General features: G+C 38.1%; 1 protein-coding gene across 1 annotated transcript in view; it reads right to left on the bottom strand.

Annotated features, from left to right (window-relative positions):
* LOC131143768 (ATP-dependent zinc metalloprotease FTSH 12, chloroplastic) overlaps positions 1-24,024 on the bottom strand; it is a 167,438-nt gene that overhangs the window by 10,520 nt on the left and 132,894 nt on the right. Inside the window, exons 12-17 of the mRNA XM_058092080.1 lie at positions 11,149-11,268; positions 10,947-11,063; positions 10,675-10,851; positions 7,521-7,640; positions 7,314-7,388; positions 6,598-6,705 (exon numbers count right to left, since the gene is read on the bottom strand). Of these exons, the coding sequence (XP_057948063.1) occupies positions 6,598-6,705; positions 7,314-7,388; positions 7,521-7,640; positions 10,675-10,851; positions 10,947-11,063; positions 11,149-11,268 (717 nt within the window). The remainder of the gene's footprint in view (positions 1-6,597; positions 6,706-7,313; positions 7,389-7,520; positions 7,641-10,674; positions 10,852-10,946; positions 11,064-11,148; positions 11,269-24,024) is intronic.

Here is a 24,024-nt window from a genome sequence, read left to right as displayed (position 1 = left end):
AAATAGAAACAGAAAACAACTACTATACCAAACAAACCCTAAAGTTGCTTTTCCTCTAGATATTATTCTACCTTGCACTCCCATGGTATTCCGATTTAGAATGCAAGGTTTCCCTCACTTCAATAAAACTGATAGGGAGAGCTATTGCAGCCTCCTATGACATCCATCGTCGGATTCATTAATTAGTATTTGGAATTTTCATATATCTATTCATTCAGACTATTCAACATTTAAATAGAGATTTAATTATCATTTCATAACAAGTCACAGTCATATCATAGCAAAACAACATCACACGTCATTGAGGCATAATGTTCAATTCAAACCATTATGAGCCTAAACAAAAATCATAAGAGTATCAATGGCACAATTTAATCGTCCTTACATTTGTAAATATAAGAATGCACACAAAATGGGGTTCCGGGACCACCGAGGCTCAGTTTTCATACATTCTTTGACACTTATACTAAAATTAGGATGCAAATGAGCTCAAGATACTTGGAAAACCCTAAAAATAGAATAAAACCCTCTCTAGAAATTTTTGGTATTTTTCAGGAATTTTCTGCAATTTTTATGAATTTTTATCAATTTATAAAGGTTAAAAATGTATGAAAAATATAAGAAAAATTAACAGAAAATACTTAAAAAGGAAAAAAAATTAATCCAAAAAATCCCTAAATGTAAAAAAGGTCCCCTAAAATTATTCAATAGAAAAATATTTGCAAAAAATTGAAAAGAAATTTTTTTTATTAGAAACCAAATTAAATAAAAATAGAAATAAATAATAAATAAAATAAATTAAGAAAATAGGTTTAAAATAAAAAGGAATTTTTTATTGGCCAGCACCTATTTTTTATAACTTGCAATTTTAAAATATTTTTTTTTTTTTCAATTTTTAAAGTTAAATTTTTTTTTAATAAATAAATAAATAAAAGGACGGACTAGTCAACCAGTTTGCATGAACCGGTTTGAGTGGATCGTTTTAAGTCACGTGCTGCGCACATGGCGTGCGCACGTGGGAAGCTTATCTTCTTCAATCATCATCTTTGGCGACTTGTCGGAGAGATGCCAAAACCCGAACACTGTAAAACTTTTTCTTTCGCCCTTCCAACGTCCATTTCACTCATAAATTGCTCCGTTTGGCTCCTCTGCCCACCATGATCCTTCTCCGATCTTCAAAAAACATAGGAAACCTACAAAACAATGATTATCAAGAGCATGGCTGACCTTGCCAACGATAATAGTGAGGATTTGGTTTTTAGCCTTCCTAGTGTTTTTCTACCCGCTGAATGTTGGTGTTGAGTCCCTTGAAACCTTCCATGCTAGCTTAAAACCCTCTCTCTCTCTCTCTCTCTCTCTCTCTCTCTCTCTCTCTCTCTATTTGTTTTTTTCCCCTTGCTCGTTTCCATCTTTCTTAGCCCTAGCCTACTATTATACAAGTATGGCACCAAAGAAGACCCTAGCTTGGACTAATCTTCATGGCACCCCTAATCGACCTACCTTTGAACATAAGCCATCCTTGAACATGTTCTAATCGACTTATTTTGATGCAAGCACCCTGAAAATCAAGGCCTTCTCACATGTGAAAAAACAGCAGCTTTATCTCATTCATGAAGAGCACCATAAAGATTGCACCTTTAGCATGCAATGAGAGGGATTTTGCAAAAACATCATGTAGGCATATTTAAACTCATAGAATCATGTAAAGAAGTATGAGAATGAGAGATTTATCTTGCTATTATTGAACTTTTGATCTCTCCAACCTTTGAATGAGCTCTTCCTTCTCTTAACTTGGATCTTCAATCTCCAAGTTTTAAGCTTTCCTCCTCTATCCTCTTATTTTCTTCCTTTCTCCTTTCTCTCTCTTTTGCTCTTGCTCTCTCTTGGAGTGAATGGATGCTCCAATTTTATGTGTCCTCTAGCAATAGCTATAACTTCATATTTATAGAGAAGCAAGGGAGCTTGCCGTAATCTTCCAATTCCAAAAAATGCCCTTTTAGAGTGAGGAGACCCCTTGTCCTAAATGGGGCTTTTGACAACAAGAGGAAGTTCTCTCAATGATAGGAGCTTATCCTTATCTAGGATAACTCCTTAATTAACTCAATTAAGGCTCAATTAAGCCTTAAAAGTGCAAGTGAGGGTTCAAGTTTGAAATTTATGAAGAAAGGATTAGAGAAAGGGAAGAGAAACTTCAGTTAGGCTTTCTTATTCTCCGATTAAATTTAATCCGAACAAAATTAGGTGTCTACAACAAGCTCGTCCCATGTTCAAGTCTGTTTCTTGTTTTGAATGTTTTGTAGGAAAACATCTTAGGACATCTTTTCTGTCTAGAGTTGAGTTTCGTAGTAAACTATAGTTTTCTCTTACTATTTGGGTCTATTTTGGAGTCAAGAAATTGACTCATCATCAATATTTTGTCCCCTTGGTGGATGGTTTTTTGCATATGACTTGGATCTATTTGCTAAAATACAAGTTTGAATTCTTGAATGTGTGAACTCAATTCTACCAGGGACTTAGTTTGGCATTGGTATTCAAATTTTTCGATCTGATAATGCACTTGAATTTGTTAAAGATGAGCATAAGTCTTTTTTCTTGGCCATAGGGATTATTTATCTTACATACCTAGTAGAATGGAGTAGCTTAGACATTAGCTTGGCATAACACACTTTACTCCATGTGCATGTTCCTAAATCCTTTTGGAGTGATGCCCCTCTTAGAGCTTGTTTCTTGCTTAACAATATGCCCCTAGTGTTCAGGGGGTGAATTCCCTTCTCCATTGTATACCTAGAGGCTAAAACCATCCATGTTCTCTATTGTGCCTCGTGTCTTAGGATGCACTTGTTTTGTTCATGTTCCTCCATGTTTTGTTCATGCTCCACTTGGAAAAGTTGCACCTTATTTCCCTCTTCTTGGCTCCTCCTCGGATAAATCTATTTTGAGTCCATTGATGGTTTATGGGCCCCCCCCCCCCCCACCTCTTATGATGATCCTCTTGTTCCGAACCTTACCCCTCTCGAGAAACTTTGGTTCTTCTAAATCCTTCAATTACTAGTCTAGAGAAACAATTGAGGGTTTATGACGATAGAAATCAAGCACAAACATCACCACCATCATTAAATCGCCTTTTCTGCCCATCACTATCTTGATTTCTAGTTCTAGAGATCTATCCCAGTGAGACTCGGATTTGCCCATTGTTGAGTGGAAAAGGACTTGAACATGTACTCAGCAATCCTTAATTGCTTACTATGCTTCAGTTCTTAAACTTCCTAGTCTTATGTGTTTTTTGCTCCGTGAAGTTCCTTTGTTTCTATCCCTCCATCACTTTTCAAGCACTTGTAACCATGGGTTGAAGAATGCCATTCATGTAGAAGTGAATGCCTTGACCACTTGAAGGACATAGGACTTGGTGGATCTTCCTCTTGGTAAGGAGTTGGTTAGGTGTCATTAAGCCTATTGAATGACTTAGGGCTTGATTGGTTGTTAGAGATGGCAGTTAATTTTGATTGGCCCTTAAATGATGTAAAGAATGCCTTCTAGCATGAAGATTTGCAAGAAGAGCTATACATGGAGTAACCTCATGGGTATGTTGCTCAGGGGGAGGATGGTCAAATATGTAGGTTGCACAAGGCCATTCATGGTCTTAAGAAATCTTCTCAAGTCTAGTTTGACGAAATTAGTATGGTGATCTATGCATTTGGCTTTATCCAGCATTACCTTGATCATGTGGTCACTGTTCACAAAAAGGAGATAGGTGAGGTACTACTTGTAGTTTATGATGATGATATCACAATGGCACAAATTAAGATGTCTTCTCAAGCCTAGTTTGATGAACTTGGTATGGTGGTCGATGCAATTGGCTTTATCCAACGTTACCTTGATCATGTGGTCATTGTTCACAAAAAGGAGATAGGTGTGGTACTTATTTTGTAGTTTATGATGATGATATCATCACAATGGCACTAACCAGAGTGGGATGGCAGAAGTCAACCAGTGGCTTCTAGAAAAATTTAAAATCAAGGACTAGAGTACTAGTTACTTTCTTGGTATTGAGAATATACAGCGAAAGGGTTGAATCTGTCTTAGCGAAAATATACCTGAGTCTATTCGGAACTATGCTAGTTGACATGCCCAATGATCCCAATGTAAAGTTGTCTAGAACATTGGACTGAACTTCGAAGATAAATGTTGATATGGGCAGTTGTTTGGCAAGTTGTGCCATTGAACTTGACGTATCATCTGCTGTGGGGGTGGTGTCAATTTATGGAAAATCCCAAACAACCACACTGAGAAAGCTGTTTGTAGGATTTTGCAGTATCTCAAAGGCTCTCTAGAGGCTTGATGTACAAATGTAATAGAAATTGTGAGAGCATGGGATACTATGATGCATATTGGGTTGGCTGTGTTGCTGATTGAAGGTCTATTGTACATTTGGAAGAGGTAATTTTGTTACTATGATAGCAAGATGATCTAGTGTCAAAGCAAAGTGCCGAGCTATGGCTCATATCATAAGTGAGCTTATGTGGCTGAAGTTTCTTATGTTAGAGATGAGATTATTGGTAATTATATACGTTCTTAGAAAGCACTGATATTGACACAGGATGTGGATATGACACAACACTGACATGGTGGTATGGTGATTTTGAAAAAATAAGGATACAACATGATTGTGAACATGCTAAGTAAATATGCATTTATATATATAAAGACGGAGACATTTTTTTCCATTTAGATGACAAATGTTGAGACAATTTTAAATTAAGATGAAATATGGGCATCATCCATGCACAAATATGAATTGCATAATCATTAACCATATTCATATCAGAGAACTCAAGAAACATTCATTATTCATCAACTAAAAAATTGTCCAAGGCTTTCAAAACAATTATAAAACCTTCGTCCACGAATAAATCTACTAAGAAGGCATAAGGAAAACACACAAACAAATATCATCCATTTATTAAAAAGACACAAACAAATGAAAGCAAGTTGAGCAACTAAGCAAGAGAACAGTGAAGTAGCGATTCATCTCATAAATTCCATCAAGTGTCATCCAACAATTTTTTTTTTTTTTAACCTACACAAAAAAAAAAAAAAAAGCAGGAAAATGTTTCAGTGGGCAGTGGAAATTGGCAAACTGCTGAACTGGCAGTCTGGCAAAGAGAGGGGGGCAGGGGTGGGAGAGAGTGAGAGAGAGAGAGAGAGAGAGGAGGAGAAGATGGAGGGAAGGAGGAGGGAATGGAGTGTAGGCAGTGGACCTCCCTGGTTGGCTCAAAGTTGAACGAAGTAGGAAGACCCTTTGTCCTTCAAGAGTTTTGAGGCTGGGAGGTTGGGAGGTCTGGCGAAGCAACAGGAAAGGCAGGAAAAGGCTCATGTGAGGGCTGAACAATGTCAGGGAACAATGAGCTCGAGCCAGGGCATCGAATCTTTATATTCTGCTTTTTTTGAAAAAAATTGGTTTTGTATAAATTGAGAAAGGAAGCAACAAGGCAGCATTTTAGCTGCAGGCAAGTCCCGCACGTGTCTGCGCCATGTTGCGATGCGTCCAAGAGTGTCTGAAAAAAAAAATAAAATAAAAAAAGAGCCGAATTAAATTCCGACACATGTTGGACACGTATCTGGAAGTGTTGGGAGCGTGTCAGTATCTGACATGTGTCGGAATACACTCTAGCATCTTAGGAGTGTCCATGCTTCCTAGATATGTTTTGCGATAATCAAGCTGCCATTTATATTGTTAGCAGTCCAGTGTTTCACGAGAGGACAAAGCACATTGAAGTTGACAATCATTTGTGACGTACTGTGTTGAAGAAGGTCATGAGGACTTTGTGAAGTTGTGGATCTTGGGCTATGATTTCACAAAGCCTTTGTTTAAGCTTGCCTTGGCTAATGGTTGTAACAAGCTGGGGTACACTTCCAAGGAGAGCATAGAAGAGAATAACTATTTTGCGAAGTGGAAGATGCAGCCATAAAAATTGTTTACAATGATTTGTGGATGGCTTTCATTTCTGTAATTTCCCAATTCACATAGGCAGATTTGGAACAGTAAGGAATCAACCGATGTTGAAAGGTTGAACAGAGAGCCAGACAAAGTTTATCAAAAAGAGTACTAAATATGAGTCGAGTGGGTGGGGAGGTTTAGGAATTGTGTACAACTATGTGATGAACAAATTAAAGAAAATTAGCCAACTCAAGTCAGTTATATTATCCAAAATTGCAAATTTTGTTCTAAAATCACAACATAAGTTGCAAAAATAACAGGAAAGTCACCACTTAAACGTAAAAGCTTAGGTTGTCAACAACAATGTGTATCAAGAGTCAACACCCCCCTGATTGCATGTGGCATGATGTGGAGAGGCAAAAAAAACAACAATTTACACACATGGCAGGGACTAACACAATTTTTAGCCAACTGATGATAAAGATGAGCCATAAGGACTGCAGCCAAGACATTTTGGCAAATATGGCAATGATACTACATGAAGTCCCCACTTCATCGAAAAGTTATAACATTCTAGGTTGTGGAACAACAATGTAATTAAGCCTTAATGATGACATTACAACAAAAACAAAACAGGAAGAGGATGTCTATTTATATACCAATCCAGATATTCTTGATTTTTCCAGCAATTCCTTCGCTATCATATCCAGAATATGCCTGTTGTTCTTCAAACCATTCATTGCCAACTCTTCTGTCTCTTCAATGTACTGCAACCAATTTCTGTGTTTTAAAGCTCATAACCATAATGTATGCGCATGCATGCATCACTCACATACACACACAAAGAGATAGATTGCCTTGTAAAATCAAATTACTCTCAAATGTTTCATTCAACATTTTTATTATTATATGTTTAGATATTTAATAATCCTGTTGTACTTTAATGTACTAGGATAATACATCTACCTCAATTCACAGTTTCCTTCACCTGCTCAGCCGGGAGATATAACATTTGAACCTTATTTAACAGTGAATAGTAAAATAAAAGAAATTAAAATTTTCATTTACCTTCTTATCTTGCCTCTGCTTGTCAATTTGAATAAGCTTAATGCTAGTAATGTGAAGGATATTTCTATCCACTAGCTATTTTAAAGGTTTGAAAGCAATCACACACATTATTATTAGTTTGCCTTGCCTTGCAACTTTCATACCAAGATATATCATTAATAGCCACTTTGACATGCAGACCTTTTATGTATATAGCATGACAGCATAACCTTAATTAAACAAAGTTAAGTTTAAATGAGTGACAAAGGTGATCAGGCACATGTGTCCATGTATGACTACAAAAGGAAAGCAAGCAAATTATTTTTACCCTTGTTAATTCTCGAGTAAATAGTTCAGACACTTCAACTGACATATCCACAGGAATTACTTGAGGATCATCCCACTAAGATCATAACAATAAGAAAACAGGGAAAACGAGCAAAATTAGTCAATCCAGAAAACTAAGTAAAAAAGAGACAAAAAAGAAATTTGCAGGAGGGAAAAATTATATCCTATGGATGAATAAAGAATATACCCTATATTTTATCAACTCGCCATCTGGATTATCTGGTCGATCCACCAGTCCTATTCTTTTCGTTAATGCAGTAAGCCCCAACCTTGAGTTCCCTGGGCTAATGACCATCTCTCTAGCAATCTGAAGAAATAAATATCAACAACTTTAATTTCACAGTTATAGTAATGCCCAGGTTCTGATATAATCTCTAATATCAGAACTCTACCAAATGTAGAGTGAATTATAAATTAATTTACAGCTTATATTTTAACTGAGAGTTGTGCACTTGACTGGGAAACCAGCCTATGGAAAATAGAGGCCTCTATTTTTGTTAATACTTCAGTATCAAGAGCTTCATCTTCCTTCACATAAAGTAACTTGATACATTTATAAAAAGAAAACAAAAAAAAAAAAAAAAAAGAAGTTGGAGTGAAGCTACTGCAGTTCACGAAAGCAGTCAAACTTTGGTTAATATTTCTGGAACTAGCAAAGCCTCTACCTTGTTAGTTGCAACTGCATTTATTAAGGTAATAATAATCTAAGTAGTCATGCTTATGGTCCAGTCAAGGAAGTGAGAATTTATTATTTCCAAGGCTCATTTCTAAGTTTAGTCTACTATGCTAGAGAGGTCTGAGACAGCTAACATGACTTCTGGTTCGCGGAATAGAATGCCCACATCCTAACATGACTAGGTTTGCAGAACAGAATTGGCACAAGAATGAAATTGAGGCAGAAATGGAACCAGTGTCAAAATGCGATTACTGTGTTTTGGATACTCACATGGATAGCTGTTTGAATAAAAATTTTGATTCCTTTTCAGCAATTGTTATCCTTGAATGATGAGCAGAGAGCAAACAAATATAAGCCAATTTTCAAGAATTCCCCTGGTGCAAAATTATTTATTTTTGAAATCTATAACTACAATTCATTCAATCTAATATATTGCCAAAAAAATTCAAAGCAGATGCAAAGTATAAGCCACAATCAATAGTTCAATATCAGAAACGGTGGCAGGTAGAAGTCTTTTGGAGCCAATAAGCGACGTTGATTTCACATGGAAAGAGAAGGATGAAATGCAAGCTGATTTTTTTAATCAACACTTGGGTGAAAATGAGAATGAGGGCTTGATGGAGTTAAAAGGCCATCCTCAACAAGCTATGGGAGGTGGAGATGTCATCAGTGAAAACTCTGCAACTGGAATTGCTGGATCTGACTCAAATGGTGGAGAGAGTAATGAACAAGGCCTAAGTCAGTGTACAGTTGAAACTCAAAACTGCCGAAGAAGCACAACATCCTTGTGCTTTTGTTAATTCCATAGGGAAAGGATTATGCCACATCTATTCTAGAAGAAAGTCAGCACCAATCTGATATATCTGTTCTTGAATAAATGCCTCAAAAATCCCACCATTCTTGCTTCTAAGGTTCAACTTTGTGACAATCAATCATGAAAAAAGCAGCAGAATCCCAAAGAATGTTTTTCTGAAGAAATGTTAAAACAATCTTCTATTATGTTCCCAAAGTAAGATCTCAACTAATTTTCCAAAGAGAGCCACAATCTAGATATTATGTCTTTGGTTGTAAAAAGAATCAAACAAATGATCCTGAACAGTCAGTGGAGGACAGAATCAAGGCAAGAAACATCTACTTCTGATTTGTTATCATGTGTAAGGGAAAGCCCAATATTTAGTGATGCAAAGATGTGTGAATAGCAAGGTTGGCTACTTGCAGAGACTAGAATTTTTTCTAAAGGGGGGGGGGGGGGGGGAGGGGGGGGGGGGGATAATACAGGGTAAAGCAATCGAATTTCGGTTAATATTTTTGGAATTAATTCAACTCTGTCTTGTTAGTTGCAACAGGAGGTTAGGGTAATTATAATCCATTCTTATGATTCAGGTTACATTTTTCATTTCCTAAGTGATAATTTATTATTCCTAAGGTTCATATATGAGTCTAGTCCTAAGTATTACACAGAAGTCAGACACTATCATTTGCCAATGAAAAATCAATGCTTGGAGGAGACGTACCTATATTATAGTCCAGATAATGAAAAGAAGGTACATAATTTTCAGTTCCATTTATTTACCAATTCAGATATGCTCTACACTTTTCTATGATATGGAAGTGTCGGTTAACAAGTCATCAACTTCTTCCATATCCTCCACTACTGCATATTTCTACCATGCAGGCCGCATCATTAACATTTCCTATAACTCCTTGCCCTACTCCTAGATTGGGCAAGTTGGTTTTGGTGTAACCTGAAGCAGAACAGGTTTAACCACCTTAGAGGAAATTTATTGTTTTAAGAATCCGATTCTTTTAACTGGGAAACATGGCTTTTTGCTGCTTCTGTTCTATTTGAGGTTGTTGGATAACTTAATATGCATTGTTTGATCCATTTCTAACCCAAAAAAATTTCACCATGCATCTCACAAGGGGTCCTCAGTATTGGATTGAAAGTTTACCTCACACCCTACTTTTCCTTTTTTTGTTTTTTCAAATGACTTTGACCTTTAATTTGTACTAGACTTGATGCCTTTATAAGTTTTAGAGTCAAAAAATATTTTTTCATATTTTTTCCTAAAAGCTTAAGATTGTGATTTCGTTCGTTTAAACAGAATTCCTATCAATTTGTACATTATTATTAGATGTAGTGGTCCATGACTAAGATTCCTATGATATTTTCATGACCTCAAAGTCATAATCATTTAAAAGTAGAGGTTATAAAATTGCCATCATTCAAATTACATAGTTATAGGAGATGGCCTGTTCTAGGGTTTGGTTCTTGAGTTCTTCTCACTTGGCATAATTTAGGGATGATGACTATTATTAAAACCAATGTGCCTAGATGGAATAATTTCGAAGTCCAATTTTCCTTATTAGAGAAAATTTTGTTCCAGAGTCAAATTTTAGAAAAAAAATTGTTGGAATAGTTTTCTATAAATTTTTAGACAATCCATTGAAACTTAAAAGGGTAACAAGATGGTGAACACCTTTTCAATTTTGAGCATAATGGAAAGCTGAAATTTCAATGGAAATTTTGAGAATTTCGTGAAAATTCAAGACAATAGTTTAAATCAATGAGACGTGATCCAAAAGAATCGATAATCTCAAAATTTGATGACAACTTCCCATTGGTTTTAGTAACTTAGTGATAGTCTGAGATAATGGCAATTACCTTTGTTATCTTTTCCAGATCATCCCTTCCTCCATCAGTTATGTCATTGCCAAATACAACACGTTCAGCACAACGCCCGCCATGAGCAACAACCATTTGCATTTTCATGTAGCCAAAAGTTGTATATCCTTGATCTACCATATCTTCTCTAGGATAGAAAACAGAAATTGCAGTCTCCTGCTCATGTTGTAAAGACATCCTATTATGAGCATGCTCCTAAAACAGAAAATGGTACCAATTGGTATATGCATATCTGGGACCAGAAGTCAGACCTTTCCACCAGGCAGGAGTTGAGAAAAAGCATGCCAATCAAATCGAGGAAACAAGTGTGCCAACACTATGTGACCAGCTTCATGCACAGCCAGTAGTCTCTTCTTCTCAAAAGAAACCTATTGTACAAATACATAATTAATTGACCAAAATAAAAGTAACCTGTTTCTTTGATACAAAAAAATCAATTCAGAGAAGACATACACTTTCTTTGCATTTCTGCTGCTCTTCCTCAGTGAGAAGGACACCCATACCTTCAAGTAATTGTTTGTCCAACACATCAATAATATCTTGCTGTTGGATCTTGGAATGTCCTTTCCTCACCTGTAAGCAAGAAAAAGATTATTTTGATGGCAATGAACACTACAATATAAGATATTCCAGGGTTTCAGTACCCAAGAATTAAGAGGAAGAGGACTACAATTGATGATCAATACCAATGGTGCTTCATTTTCCATAAGTTGCATATAAAATTCTAACAGTAACTAGGGATCAAAATGTCCTACCTTTTGAATGATTGGTTAGCAATTCCCGATCAAGCTATGAAAAATTTGTCCAACCTTTTAGAGCAGTAAATTTCATGCCAAAACTAGGGATCAAAATGTTCTTCCTCAAAATTATATCCATTAAAAAAATTATTCTGTCATGGTTATGTAGTTAATTATAAGATTAGGTTCTGTTTTTTGTGATAAAAAAGAAAATATATAAAGAGAGAAATTACAACCTTGGTGAGGATACAAAATCCTTTAAAAAAAAAAGTAAAATAAAAAATAACTAAAAAATAACAAAAAAAATCATTAAACAAGAAATCCCCTTATTAAGACCTTCCCCCATAATTCACCAAGCACTTCAAATTTGCTAGTTCCCTCTGACTCTTCGCCTTAGTTTTATCACCATCTAGTTGAATTTCCTCCACAATTAAGCATCCGTAAACCCAATTTATCCATCAAAGGCTGAGCTTGGAGATCATTCACAAAAGGTTTAAGGGAGTTGGGCAAAATCCCATAATTAACCATTTGCTTCTTACCTGCATCATCATTTTAAAAAATGCTAATCCCCTCCAATCCTTCCATTGAAGGTGGCGGCACATATTTTGAATCCCCAAGCAAATTAGATGAATCAAAATCAGATCCATAATCTTCCTGAAACTTGTCCAAAAGAAAACCCCTGTCACATTCAAATACACTAATACCTTCACAGTTATTGTCAGAAACATCGCCCTAACTCTTTTTCCTTGGAAATGCTAACCCTCTCGCTAATAATACCCTTATGAACAATTGGTTCTTCCACTATATTTAAATTTCCTCCCAAGTCTCTCCTCCAAACTTTTTTTTTTTTTTTTTAAGTCACCAGAAGTATCTCACGTTTCTTCAAACTTCTTCCTCATCTCAATGCCCATCTGCACTGCCTTTTGACGAGCGTAAACCTTTTGACCCCAAAATTTATCAATATTTGCTTCCTTACAAGTAGTTTTATCCCCCAAAATAACAATATTCCACCGAAACTCATCCTCACAAGAATTTTATTTCCCCCTTCCATCAATAGCAGAGGGTCTATTGAAGGTCCTCTCCTCTATAGAAAGTACCTCCATATAAAAAATCAGAATCATCCATCAAACTTCCTATTATTTGAAACTAATCTTTCTTTAGATGCCTCTTTCCCTCTAATATCCCGGAACTGTTGCTTCTTCCTAGAGAAGAGTGAATACCCTTTTGGCCACCATGAATCTGCTTTGACGACGAATAATACACTGTATGGGTTGCCCCAAGGTTTAGCTCTAAAGGTTGGTCAATTACAGGCACCTCTTGAATTTCTTGAGAAGGAATATGGATTTGATTCAAAAGGGTTAAATTAGATTGAAGGCCTTCCTTCAATGTACAATCCTCTTGGACTTTAACATAATGAGTTTGGGCCTGCCCATTTAAGTGGCCCAGCTGAGGAATATCTGGACCTTTCTCCTTTTCATTTATCAGGCCCAAATTGGAAACTTCAAAGTGTGGGCTTGCTCAATAGTCTGGCCAGGACCCCATTCCTATCTAACAGTTGGCCCAGGTACAGCACCTAGCTTTCAAAGCTCCATCTTCCCCGAAGGGGAGCCTAGCTGCCTGATGCAGGACAATTGAGAGAATTAGAAGAAGAAGAAGAAGAGAAGCAGCAGCAGCAGTAGGGAGACAGAACAAAGAGAAGAACAGAAAAGAGGAAAACAGAACAATGGTGAGAGAGAGATAAGAACAGAGATAAGAGGAGGAGGAGGAGGAGGAGGAGGAGGAGGAAGAAGAAGACGAACAAGAAGAGAAGCAGCAGCAGGAACCTGCGGGAGAGAGAGAGAGAGAGAGCGACAGAGAGGGAAACTGCAATCTGATTCAAACAGTAACTGTAGATCCACTAGCATGTTCAGTACTTAAACCACTGATACAACTAACACATATTTACACATGGGACCCAACTAAACACAATTACAAATACTAAAAGAAGTATCTAAAAAAAAGTACAAAGGGGTCCTTTAGGCACATCTTTCCTAATCCTTCTCAAGCCTATGTCTAAAATATGTGTGCCGAATTGGTGGCCTTGGGGGTATAGGTTGTCCTCCATCATTCTCCTTCGGCTGAAAAGAATTCTGCTCTACAGAGTGTGACTGCAAATATCACTCCAGCAAGTCAGGAGCATTATCATGAACATCATCCTTGGCAAGCCACGTAGCATCTGACTCAGGATGACATCTCCACTGAACCAAGTAGCAATGAAAAACACTGTGAGGAGACGCCATGAACTCAGAATCCAAGAGACTCCACTGTTTCCTGTGGTCAAGAAATAGAGGGAGGCTGAGGAGCTGCTGAACCTGCAGGGGCATCAAAAGGCAAACCAAGAGGCTCAAAAGCGCCTCGGTAAGGTGTCAAATCCTCTACATTAAAACCTGGACTAATGGTCATACAAGTATGTAAATCAAGTAAATATGTATTAGCTCCAAGTTTCTTAAGCATGAGGAAAGGGCGAATGACATGAGCATGGAGCTTTTTAAATGAATTTCTAAGGTAGCGCTCAGGTCTTATGCGAACCATGACACTATCACCTGTACTAAACTCTCTAGCTCTATGATGTACATCTGCAGCAAGTTTATAATCCATATTACTTATAGCAAATTTTCGCCTAAACTCAGCATGCAGCTCATGAATGTGATGGACAAAAGACTCAGCAGGCTCAAAAATACAGGCATCCAGCGGCATAGGGACAAGATCAAACGGGTGCACAAGATTTGTAACCGAATACACACTCAAAAGGACTCTTATCCGTGGACCTATTCACAGAATTAATATAAGAAAACTCAATAGTAGGTAGCACCAAGTCCCAATTGCCCCTTCTTCTCCCAAACACACCTAAGCAGGTCACCAAGACTACGATTCACAACCTCAGTCCGCCCATCAAATTGGGGTTCGCAAGCAGAAGAAAACAATGAGTCCCACTCATTTTCCAAAGTGTCTTCCAAAAGAAGCTGGAGAACTTGATATCGCTATCAGACACTGGAAGTTGGTAACCCATGCAATTTGATGACATATCCAAAGAACAATTTAGCTACATGAGATGCATTGGAAGAATTATTACATGGAATGAAATGCGTTAGCTTAAAGAATCTATCAACAACAACAAATGTCTATCCAACCATCATGCTTTGCACTCAACTTCTTTTGCGAGTTCAAATATGGAAAAGCAAGGTGGTTAGAAAAGAGTAAAACCTCTTGAAGTATCAAATACTATATGGGATCTCACTATAGCATAAAACTCTGTATCATATGTGCTATATCCCTGTTTGGCATATGAGAGTTGTGGAATGACGGCCAACAGTGTGAACAAAAGCTGGTGAATGACGGCCAGCAATGTGAACGACGACCACAATTGGTGAATGACGGCCGCTTAACATGGTGGGTGAGCCACCACCACCACCTACCATGAGATCTTGCCACAAGCCAGAGGTTATAAATTAAGACCCCCCACTGAAGCTAAAACACACATCTTAACTGCAAGTTGTGTCCTCTACTGTTTTTCCATATTTTATTTTTGTGTACATGTTAAATAGGGACCCGAGTATGTAAAGAATACACAATTGAATATACAATTGATTCATTCTCATTCTCTACATGGTATCAAAGCTTGGGTTACTCTAAAACCCTAAGCAATCCATGGCTGCCCAAAAAGGAGATAGCCATGAGGCAACTCAGGAAGGAGAGTCGGAGATAACCTCCTCCATGGGCTCAACTGGCATATTCGAGAATTCCCCACTCCATCTTACTGTTGAAAAATTCAATGGTAAGAATTACAGAGAATGGGCACAGTCAATCAAGTTTGTTATCGACAGTAAGGGAAAGCTCGACTTTCTTACTGGCGAGACTCGGCGACCACCTCCTACCGATGCAATGGCAGCCCAGAAATGGCGGTCTGAGAAAGCTTATGGTCTTCAATCCTCCACCGAAACCCAAGGAAAAAAAAAATACCTGCAGAAGCCCATGGCCCGACAGCTTCTAGTCGGGGATTTAATTCCGACCAACTTGCGAAAATATATGAGCTATTTTCCAATTTCCAAGCCTCGGGTTAGTTCGCTAATACTATGTCATCCGGCTCTTTAGCCCACAAAGGTACTTTTTCGACAGCCCTTAGTACCACTCCTCACTTTACCCCTTAGATCATTGACTTTGGTGCATCTGACCATATGACCGATGCTCATCATTTACTTTCAACATACTCACCTTGTGCCAGTAATTTAAAAGTCAAAATTGCATATGGGACTCTATCCCCTGCCATTGGCAAAGGGAGTCCTCGTATTTTTGAATCTATTACTCTTGAATCTGTCCTCTACGTTCCTAATTTATCGTGCAATTTGCTGTCTATTAGTTAGTTAACCAAACAATCTAATTGCTCAGCTAAATTTCTACCCTCTCATTGTGTCTTTCAGGACCCATCATTGGGGAAGACGATTGTCAGTGCTAAGGAATGTGACGGGCTCTACTACTTCGACAAAGCTAATGTGAATGGACCATGTCCTCCTACTGTTTGTAATTCTGCATCTAGTCCTAGGGAAAGTGAACTTTTGTTATGGCACAAAAGGATGGGACATCCTAGCTTTCAGTATTTGCAACACTTATTTCCTTCAATATGTTCAAATAAAACTGCCTTGGATTTTCAGTGTGAAGTGTGTGAACTTGCCAAACACCATCGTACCACTTTTCCTAGATCTCAGTATAAACCATCCATGCCATTTAGTCTGATTCACAGTGATCTATGGGGTCCTCATACTCCTAATAGGACCTATACAAAATGGTTTATTACTTTTATTGATGATCACACTCGTCTGTGTTGGGTATATTTATTGACTGATAAAACAGAGGTTCGATCAGTCTTCATTAATTTTCACTCTATGATACAAACCCAGTTTCACACCAAAATCCAAATCATTCGTGCTAACAATGGTAACGAGTATTTCAATCACTCCTTGGGCATGTATCTTCAAGAGAATGGTATCATCCATCAAAGCTCTTGCATTGACACCCCTCAACAAAATGGGGTTGCTAAACGGAAAAATTGACATATCCTAGAAGTTGCTTGTGCCCTGTAGTTCACCTCTCACATGCCAACAAAATTTTGGGGTGACTCAATTTTGACAGCCATATACGTCATTAACCAAAAGCCTAGTAGAGTCCTATCCTTTGCAACTCCACTCCAAAAACTCCAAGATACTTTTCCCAATTCTAGGCTCGGCTCACATCTTCCTCTTCGTGTCTTTGGGTCCACTGTATTTGTCCACGTTCACGCACCCAAGCGAAACAAATTGGATCCGAGAGCACTTGTGTCTTTCTCGGTTACTCTCCCACATAGAAGGGTTACAAATGCTATGACCTGATCTCCCAGAAAGTCTATGTTAGCCTGGATGTCACCTTCTTCGAACAAACCCCTGCTACTCGCTTCAGGGGGAGTCCTTTTGTAAAGCTCAACCCTCAAACTCGACTACTTCAATATTGTTGTTTTCGAGACCACTCCATACCCTATATCTGCTCCTTCGCCTAGTACAAGAAGGAAACTTGAACTCGGGGGGAGATGCAGAAATACAAACAAATAGGGAAACACTTGTCTACTCAAGGAGGCAAAAATCAAAGTCCAATGAGACACTCACTTTCGAAGCACCAAAAGAGTTAGATGCGGTGATAGTTCCAACTCTTCATGAGTCCGACTCCAATCTCGACCAGGTAAAAGATGACTTACCCATTGCTCTTAGAAAACAACCTCGTTCATGTACTCTCCACCCTATCTCAAAATTTTTATCTTACAATGCTCTTTTTGCCAAGTGTTGTGCTTTTACTTCTAACCTTGACAGAATTTAGATTCCTAAAAACATTCAAAAAGCCTTGGAGATTCTAGAGTGGAGAGAGGCAGTCATGGAAGAGATAAGGGCACTAGAAAAGAATGGAACTTGGGAGGTGATTACTTTGCCAAGGTGGAAGAAACCAGTGGGTTGTAAGTGGGTGTTCACAGTAAAGTAGAAGGCTGATGGCACAGTAGAACGATACAAAGCTCGCCTTGTGGAAAAGGGGTTCACTCAGACATACTGTATTGACTACACCTAGACGTTTGCACCTATAGCAAAGTGGAACACTATAAGGGTTCTCTTGTCCCTAGCAGCAAACCTGGACTGGCCACTCTATTAGTTTGACATCAAGAATGCTTTTCTGAATGGTGAGCTAGAAGAAGAAGTGTTCATGACGCTACCACCAGGATTTTGCAAGGAGGGAGACGAAACTAGAGTGTGTAAATTGAAGAAATCCCTGTATGGACTCAAGCAATCACCGAGGGCGTGGTTTGATAGATTTGCAAAGGTAATAAAGAATCAAGGATACCGACAGGGGCCGTCAGATCACACTATGTTCTTCAAACAGTCCAATGAGGGAAGAAGGACCATCCTAATTGTGTATGTCAATGACATCATTCTCACTGGAGATGACACAGTAGAGGTGGAGAGATTGAAGAGGGTCAGCCACAGAGTTTGAGGTAAAAGACCTAGGTCAAATGTGATATTTCTTGGGAATGGAGGTCGCTAGATCAAGAAAGGGAATTAGTGTCTCCTAGAGAAAGTATGTACTTGACCTTTTGACCGAGACTGGCATACTTGGTTGTAAACCAAGAGATACTCCAATCAAGGCAGGAAAAAGAACGGAAGATGTAGAGAAAGATAACAGAGACTAGTAGGTAGATTGATCTACCTCTCTCACACTAGACCTGACATTACTTTCGCTGCAAGTGTGGTCAGTCAGCACATGCACTCACCAAAGGAGTCACCTAGAAGCAGTATATAAGATTCTCAGATATCTGAAAGTGTTGGAAAGTTTCAAATTTATGTTATTATGTAAATCTACTCTCCTTGATTATTGGCGAAATTTCTGTAATTATAAAAATAATGCTGCAGCATGCTGGCACTGAACATGTGCCTGAAATTATGGCAGCATGTTCCTGATTTTCTGACAGCATTTAGGTGCTGGGAACCTGCCTGAAAATATGGCAGCCACTATGTAAACCATCTATGTAAATTACTTGTATATAATGATAGAAAATCCTATGGAAGGTGTATTCAGACCAAAAACTACATGGTATCAGAGCAAAGTTGCTGCTTCTTTGCTGTTTTACTCTCGAATTAGTTCAAAAAAACAGAGTACTTTTGCACTTTTTCTGTTCAGCCTTCACTGCTGAACTTTCTTAGAAGCAGTTTCAGTTCTTATTTCTACCATTGCCAGCCTTCATTGCTGGTGGTTTTGTTCAGCCTTCATTGCTGAATTTTTCTTTCCCTTTCAGCAGTCATAGCCTCTAAAACCTAGGCCTCACTGCCTTAACTCTGTTCAGCCTCCATTATGTCTGAAATTTCCACAATTACCAGACCTGAACCTGTGGTCAACCCCAAAACTGAAACCACGGCTTTGGTTGCTGCTAATCCTACTGCTTTGGCTGCTGCTAATGCCTCCGTACAGCAGTCATATCCCAATCAAAAATCTCGAGTATGGGGTGACTATTGTAATAAGCCACGCCATACCCATGGAAAACCAGAAAATTGGAAAAGCAGCAAACCTGGACCTGGAAACAACCAAGTGATTCCTAGAGCAAATGAAGCCTAGACTAACGTTCTAAGTTCAGAGCAGATGGATCAGCATCTTCAACTGCTGAAATCCAATCTGATATCCGGTACTCGTTTTGGTTCCTTGGCCCAAACAGGTAATATGTCAAGTGCCTATTCCAGCTCTTTATCCTCTGCACCATGGATTATTGATTCAGGTGCGTCTGACCATATGACTAGTATATCTCAATTGTTTTAATCTTATTATCCTTGTCCGGGTAATAAAAAGGTTAGGATTGCAGATGGGAGTCTTTCATCCATTGCAGGAGCAAGTTCAGTTAAAATTTCTGGGAAAATTGAATTAAAATCTGTCCTTCATGTTCCTAAACTTACTTGCAATCTTCTATCTGTTAGTAGATTATCCCATGATTCTAACTGTCGTATCATATTCTTTGATTCTCATTGTGAATTTCCGGACTAGAACTTAGGGGCGAAGATTGGCAGTGCTAGGATGATCGATGGCCTTTATTATTTTGATGATATACCCTATTCAGCAATAAACAAGCTCAGGGCTTGAGTGGAAGTACTAGTTCAATCACTGTGCGTGATCACATTATGCTTTGGAATCTTAGATTAGGGCATCCTAGTTTTTCTTATTTAAAAAACTTGCTGTGTAATCTGTTTAAAAATTTGAATTGTTCTTCTCTTCATTGTGACGTGTGTCATTTATCAAAAAATCATCGAATTTCTCATATTTCAGAAGGCTACCGTGCATCAAAACCTTTTTAGTTGATTCATAGTGATGTTTGGGGTCCCTCTAAGGTTACTATCTTATCCGGAAAAAAAACGGTTTGTCACTTTTATAGATGATCATACTCGGATTTGTTGGGTATATTTGATGAATGAAAAATCTGAAGTTGAAATATTATTCAAGAATTTTTATAGTATGATCGAAAACAAATTTCACACAAAAATAAGCATACTTCGTACGGAAAATGGTACAAAATATTTCAACCAAGTTTTGGGAAATTTTTTGCAAGAAAAGGGATTCAACATCAATCCTATAGCTGCGACACCTTACAAAAAAATGGTATCGCTGAAAGAAAAAATCGTCATTTACTTGAGGTTGCATGGGTTATAATGTTTTCAATGCATATTCCAAAATATTTGTGGGGGGATGCTATTCTAACTGCTTGTTACCTCATTAATAGAATGCCTACCCGTGTGCTGCAGTATATCACTCCTTTGGCATGCTTAAAAAAACCATTTCCTGATAATAGGATAATTTCTGATCTGCCTCTAAAAGTAATTGGATGCACTGTTTTTGTTCATATTCCAGCTCAACTTAGATCTAAACTTGATCCTAGGGCTGAAAAATGTGTGTTTCTTGGGTATGCTCCCAATAAGAGAGGGTATAAATGTTTTAATCTGAAAACAAAAAAAAATTCACATCAGTATGGATGTCGTTTTTGTTGAAAATCAGCCTTACTTTGACCAAACTTATCTTCAGGGGGAGAAAGAGAGTAGTAAAGATCAGTTTTGGAAAAATTCTATACCAATGCCCAATGTTTTCCATGACATTGACATCCCAATACAAAACATTCGAGGAACTGAAATTTTAAATAGTGAAAAAACTGGAATTCCCAATCTGCCTGTACAAAGCATAAGGGAATCACAAACAAGGGGAGAATTGCTACAGAATATTCTCTCTTCTGAGCTTCGTGTTTATACTAGAGGCAGGTAGCGTTCTAATACTAAGGATCATCAATCATCACCTCCAAAAACTGGTCATTTGGAAATCCCAGGTAATCCTTCTACTAAACTTCCAGTTGATCAATCTACTGACCTTGATGTACCTATAGCCATTAGGAAAGGTGTTAGAACCTGTACCACACACCCCATTGCCAAATATTTATCATAACATAGACTCTCTCATAATCATAAGGCCTTTACATCCAATATTTCTCACCTATTTGCTCCAAGGACCATTCAGGAAGCTATGGATCATCCGGATTGGAAGTTAGCAGTTCTTGAAGAGATGAATGCACTATGGAACAACGGTACTTGGGAAATTGTTGATTTGCCAAAGGAAAAGAAAACTGCAGGTTGCAAGTGGGTGTTTACAGTTAAATGCAAGGCTGATGGCCATATAGAGAGATATAAGGCAAGACTCGTTGCAAAAGGGTTTACACAAACATACGGAATCGACTATCAAGAAACTTTTGTTCCAGTGGCCAAGATAAATTCAATTTGAGTGTTACTCTCCTTAGCTGTACATTCTGACTGGCCCATACACCAGTTGGATATAAAGAAAGCCTTTTTAAATGGAGATCTAGAGGATAAAATATTTATGGAATTACCGCCAGGTTTTGAAGGTAATCATGGCAGAGATAAGGTATGTAAATTGAAAAAATCATTGTATGGGCTCAAGCAATCTCCGAGAGCTTGGTTTGAACACTTTGGGAAAGATGTAAAGGGTCATGGTTACAGCCAAGGTCAAGCTGATCACACCATGTTCTATAAGCACTCAAGTGAAGGGAAGGTTGCTATTCTTATTGTCTATGCTAACAATATTATTTTGACAGGTAATGACAGCAAGGAACTTGAGAAATTAAAACAGATGCTTGCTAATGAATTTGAGATTAAAGACGTGGGCAACTTGAAGTATTTTCTCGATATGAAATTTGCAAGGTCAAGAAAAGGTATTTTTGTTTCACAAAGAAAATATGTGCTTGACTTGCTTCGAGAAACAAGTGTACTAGGGTGTAAAGCAACTAAGACACCTATAGAGGCTAATCTTAAACTACAACCTGCCAAGCCTGAGTAAGTAACCAATAGACACCAGTACCAAAGATTGGTTGGAAGGTTACTTTATCTATCACATACACGTCCTATCATTGCCTTTGCTGTCAGTATGGTAAGCCTATTCATGCACTCATTAGGGCCTGACCGTATATAGAATCCTGAGATATTTAAAGGGAACTCCAGGAAAAGGTCTATTGTTTGAAGACCATAGACATCTACAAGTTGAGGTATAAACTGATGCAGATTGGGCTGGGAGTATAACTGGTTGAAGATCAACTTCTAGTTATTGTGCCTTTGTTGGTGGAAATTTGGTTACATGGCGAAGCAAAAAAACAAAATGTGGTAGCTAGGAGTAGTGCAGAGGCAGAATTTAGAGCAGTTGCTCATGGAGTTTGTGAAGTGTTGTGGATTAAAAAATTATTGGAAGAATTGAAAGTCACTAATCTGCTACCTATGAGACTGTATTGCTATAACAAATCTGCCATAGCCATTGCTCACAATCCAGTGCTACATGATAGAACAAAACATGTTGAGGTCGACAAGCATTTCATAAAAGATAAAGCTAGACAGTGGACTGATTTGTTTACCCTATATATCTACTACTGAACAAGTAGCAGATGTACTTGCAAAAGGACTACCAAAGAAGCAATTTGAAAATTTGATTGGCAAGCTGGGTATGGAAGACATCTTCAAACCAGCTTGAGGGGGAGTGTTGGAAAGTTTCAAATTTTTGTTATTATGTAAATCTACTCTCCTTGATTATAGGAGAAATTTCTGTAATTATGTAAATAATGCTGCAGCATTGTGCCTGAAATTCTGGCAGCATGTTCCTGATTTTCTGACAGCATTTAGGTGCTGCCGTGCTGGGAACCTGCCTGAAAATATGGCAGCCACTATGTAAACCATCTATGTAAATTACTTGTATATAATGATAGAAAATCCTATGGAAGGTGTGTTCAGACCAAAAACTACAAAAAGGCTCTCCAAGGCGAGGACTATTCTTCAAGAAAGGTGACAGTAAGAAGGTAGAGATCTACACAGATGCGGATTGGGCAGGATCGGCAGAAGACAGAAGGTCTACTACCGGCTACTGTACCTATTTTTGGGGAAATCTAGTAACATGGACGAGTAAGAAGCAGAGTGTGGTAGCCAAAAGCAGTGCCGAGGCTGAATTCAGAGTTGTTGCACAAGGGATGTGTGAAGTGCTATGGTTACAAAAACTTTTGGAAGAACTACACATCACAGTAGAGCTCCCCATCAAACTCTAATGCGACAACAAAGCCGCCATTAGTATTTCTCATAATCCTGTTCAGCCAACAGGACTAAACATATAGAAGTGGACATGCATTTTATAAAGGAGAAAATTGAGAAAAGGACAATTTGCAAGTTGCACATGATCAATATCTATGATCCAACTTGAGGGGGAGTGTGGAATGACGGCCAGCAGTGTGAACGACCGCTAGGTGAGCCACCGCCACCTACCATGAGATCTTGCCACAAGCCAGAGGCTATAAATTGAGACCCCCCACCGAAGCTAAAACACACATCTCAACTGCAAGTTGTGTCCTCTTCTGTTTTTCCATATTTTATTCTCTGTGTACATGTTAAATAGGGACCTAAGTATGTAAAGAATACACAATTGAATATACAATTGATTCATTCTCATTCTCTACAAGAGTTTTTCATTGAAAAATGCTATAGCATGTCCCTCTTGATTCAAGACCCCACCTATACATATCCCAAAGGCATTTCAAGCCACCTTAAAACTTTACCAAAATCCAAATGCTTAAGTATAAGTTCTTTGGGCATCTTCTGTTTGACCTCTCTAAAAGCTCTAGCAACTGATGGGGTCTAATGAAACTCTCCTTTCTTCAAGCACTTAGTGATAAGAGCCATGATGGTGCCAACAAGCCCTTGAATTGCCTATAGAAAGTAGTGAGGCCATGAAAACTACAAACCTTAGTAATAGTCCTAGGCTTAGGCCACTCTCTAATGGCTCTAACCTTTTCTAGATCAGTGGCTATTCCCTGGGCAAAAATCACAAAACCAAGAAAAAGCACACTAGACTGTAGGAATTTGCACTTCTTGAGGTTAGCAAACAACTTCGCTTCCCTCAACGTGGCAAAGACCTCATGATGATGTATCATGTGTTCTTCCCTAGACTTACTACAGACCAGTATATCATCAAA

The sequence above is a fragment of the Malania oleifera genome, chromosome 12 (genome assembly GCF_029873635.1).
Source record: "Malania oleifera isolate guangnan ecotype guangnan chromosome 12, ASM2987363v1, whole genome shotgun sequence".
NCBI classification, from domain to species: domain Eukaryota; kingdom Viridiplantae; phylum Streptophyta; class Magnoliopsida; order Santalales; family Ximeniaceae; genus Malania; species Malania oleifera.
This window is presented reverse-complemented; position numbering and strand designations above follow the sequence as displayed.